Source organism: Simochromis diagramma, unplaced genomic scaffold (assembly GCF_900408965.1).
Source record: "Simochromis diagramma unplaced genomic scaffold, fSimDia1.1 OVJJ01000457.1, whole genome shotgun sequence".
Lineage (NCBI taxonomy): Eukaryota > Metazoa > Chordata > Actinopteri > Cichliformes > Cichlidae > Simochromis > Simochromis diagramma.
This window is the reverse complement of record NW_024387277.1, coordinates 708,537-711,138: the sequence shown is the minus strand read 5'-3', so window position 1 is coordinate 711,138 and position 2,602 is coordinate 708,537. Positions and strand designations below refer to the sequence as shown.

Genomic DNA, 2,602 nt, shown 5'->3' with positions numbered 1-2,602 from the left:
TAAGTATTTAAGTCAATACCTTATAGAATATCAAAATGTGCAATTGAAAATTTATTTTTACACATTTTTTAAGTGATTAAAATCGTGTCCAGAGTTTTTGTCAACACCATCAGATTTTTTTAAAAGTACAAAAAAATCAGGAATTATTGTGGGTAGCTTACACTCTGAGGACCCCTTACCACTTCCTGTTTGATACACATGCCATGAGGTCACTGCTGTGATAATCTTTTTTATTTTTATTTCATTTATGGCATACCTTTCTGATAAAACTCTGTATCACAACCATAGTCCGTCAACACCAAAGTCGATGTAATCCAAGATTTAATTTTTTTTTTTTTGTAAAAAGAGCTTAATTTAGGAGGCTTGTAGAGGCCATAAGCAAATGATATAAAACAAGATGACTTCTGTCAGAAAAATGTTATATGAGAGAAAGTCGGGTATTTTGTCAACACCATCAGATACCTATAATAACCTGTCTTTCTGATTTTACTATGTGTACATCAGGTGTTCATCCAAAGTGGGCCGTCGGGGGGAAAACAGGAAATCTCCTTGAAAAAATCCTGAACATGGCCACTGTACAACATGAGGTTCTCCATGCTCTGGGCTTTCGCCACGAGCACTCCCGCTCTGACAGAGAGCACAAGCACGTCTACATCCACACTGAAAACATCGAGCCAGGTCAGCTCAGCTTGGGTGTATTTTTATGTGCTGTACAATGAATGCAGATGTTGCTAAGTTACTTTAAAATGTCTCATTACAGCCTTGCTTCCCAGGAAAATGAAATGCTCCTGCTTAGATTTTGTGGCAGTTAATGAATAACGAGACTCTCCATGCAACCTAAACCTGAAAAAAGATTTGGAGGTTGGAAGGCAGCTGAGAAAACCAACATTCGTGTTTAAGTCTTTGCTCTTTTTCCAATTCCTGTGCAGGACACGAACACAACTTCAAGAAGGTGCAGACTAACAACTTGGAAACTACTTATGACTTTAAATCTGTCATGCAGTATAGGAAGTAAGTCTTTGTGTGAATCCTTACATATGTATTTTCAGGAGTAAATCAATGTCAAACTTGGTTTCTTAAAGTGGAGTCATAGGATTTGCACAGACTTTCTTTGTACAGCATGCGGCCCATTTTTTTCCTGGAAAATTCGACTAAAAGTGTCAGAATTAGTTACTATGAATAAGTTTAATTCAGCTGACAAAAACAGTCTTCTTGGTAAGTGTGAGTGTTCCTAAATTTGCATAGAAATTGGTGCAAAACTTTCACAGACTGACACTACATTAAGTCATTGCATTAACCTACAAAAAAACAGAGAGAGGAAAAATAATATGCAGGAAAGAATTCCTAATAATCTTACCTCCTTAATCATAAATATCCCTGATATACGTATGTGTTTGTGTTCCCTTACTCTTTTTAACAAACATATTTTTGTTTTTCTTTAGACATGCCTTCTCCAGAAACCGGAGTCCAACCATTCTTGCTCGGCCCAGACATAAGCTGGACTTTGGACATGGCAAACAGATGAGTGCCAAAGACATCGCCCGTGTAAACAGACTTTACAAGTGCAGTAAGTGAAAAGGTAAAAAGTATGTCACTGTAAACCTTTCTCTATGACATTTTCTTAGTTTATGTGAGAAACCCAGTGAATGTGTGACAGTACTCATTGTGTTGTATTGTTAAAATGCCACGGACCCGAGTCCTCCAGAGCCGGGTCCGTGAGCAGTGTGGACTGTTGTTGTTGTTGTTGTCGTTATTATTATTATTATTACTATTATTCGGTGTATGTGTGTGCACTGTTCCGCTGGGTGGGGTTTTGTTCCATGTGTCTATGTATAGGGAGGTGTGTGTGTGTGTGTGTGTGTGTGTGCGTGCGTGCGTGGTTGTGGCTGTAGCCAGGAGGCCGGGCTACAGGCACTGTCAGGCCTGTGGATGACTGGCCACGCCCAAGGAGGATGCCACACACCTGGGCCCTGTTTCAGGAAGCCGGTTTAGAAAACTCAGAGTGAAAAACGATACTCAGGGTTGAGTAACCCCGAACTGTCCAACTCGGAATATTCGGTTTCAGAAAGGCTGATAACAAGTAGTTCAATCAACGCGGAGTTGCTTTAACCCCAAGTTAAGCTCGCGCACGAGGATACATAAAGCCCTGATCAGTGGAGCACAGATTCAGCGAGTCACCATGGAGACGGAGGGAAAGAAGGCGCGGTCAATGTATTTTACAGCGCTTGACGCCGAAATTCTGATGGCAGCATATGCCGATAACATGCAAATTTTGCAGAAAAAAAGTAACACAGCCCCAGCTGCAAAAGAAAGGGAGCATGCATGGCAAAACATAGCCGACAGAGTCAATGCGTGAGTGTTAATTTAAACATTGATCTAGGGATTTCCACCCATTTAACACGTTATTTATTATATTTTATTTTTTATTTTATACATTTTATTTTGTGACGTGATGTGAGCGCAGGTGCAACCCAACAGGCCCCAAACGTTTCTGGCAGCAAGTAAAATGAAATATAAAAATATAGTCCAAACAGGTGAGGTGTAATTGTATTATGGGCCATAGTGCTTGGTCTGTTTGTCCCATGTAAATCAATTGCAGTTA

The 2,602-nt window shown here is 40.0% G+C and overlaps 1 protein-coding gene across 1 annotated transcript; it reads left to right on the top strand.

The window, feature by feature from the left end:
• The first annotated feature begins 453 nt into the window (after positions 1 to 453).
• LOC120715735 (low choriolytic enzyme-like) lies at positions 454 to 1,575 on the top strand. The gene is made up of 3 exons (XM_040002832.1): positions 454 to 678; positions 930 to 1,011; positions 1,443 to 1,575. The coding sequence occupies exons 1-3, from the start codon at positions 492 to 494 to the stop codon at positions 1,573 to 1,575; spliced, it is 402 nt and encodes a 133-aa protein (XP_039858766.1). The 5' UTR covers positions 454 to 491.
• The last annotated feature ends 1,027 nt before the right edge of the window (positions 1,576 to 2,602 follow it).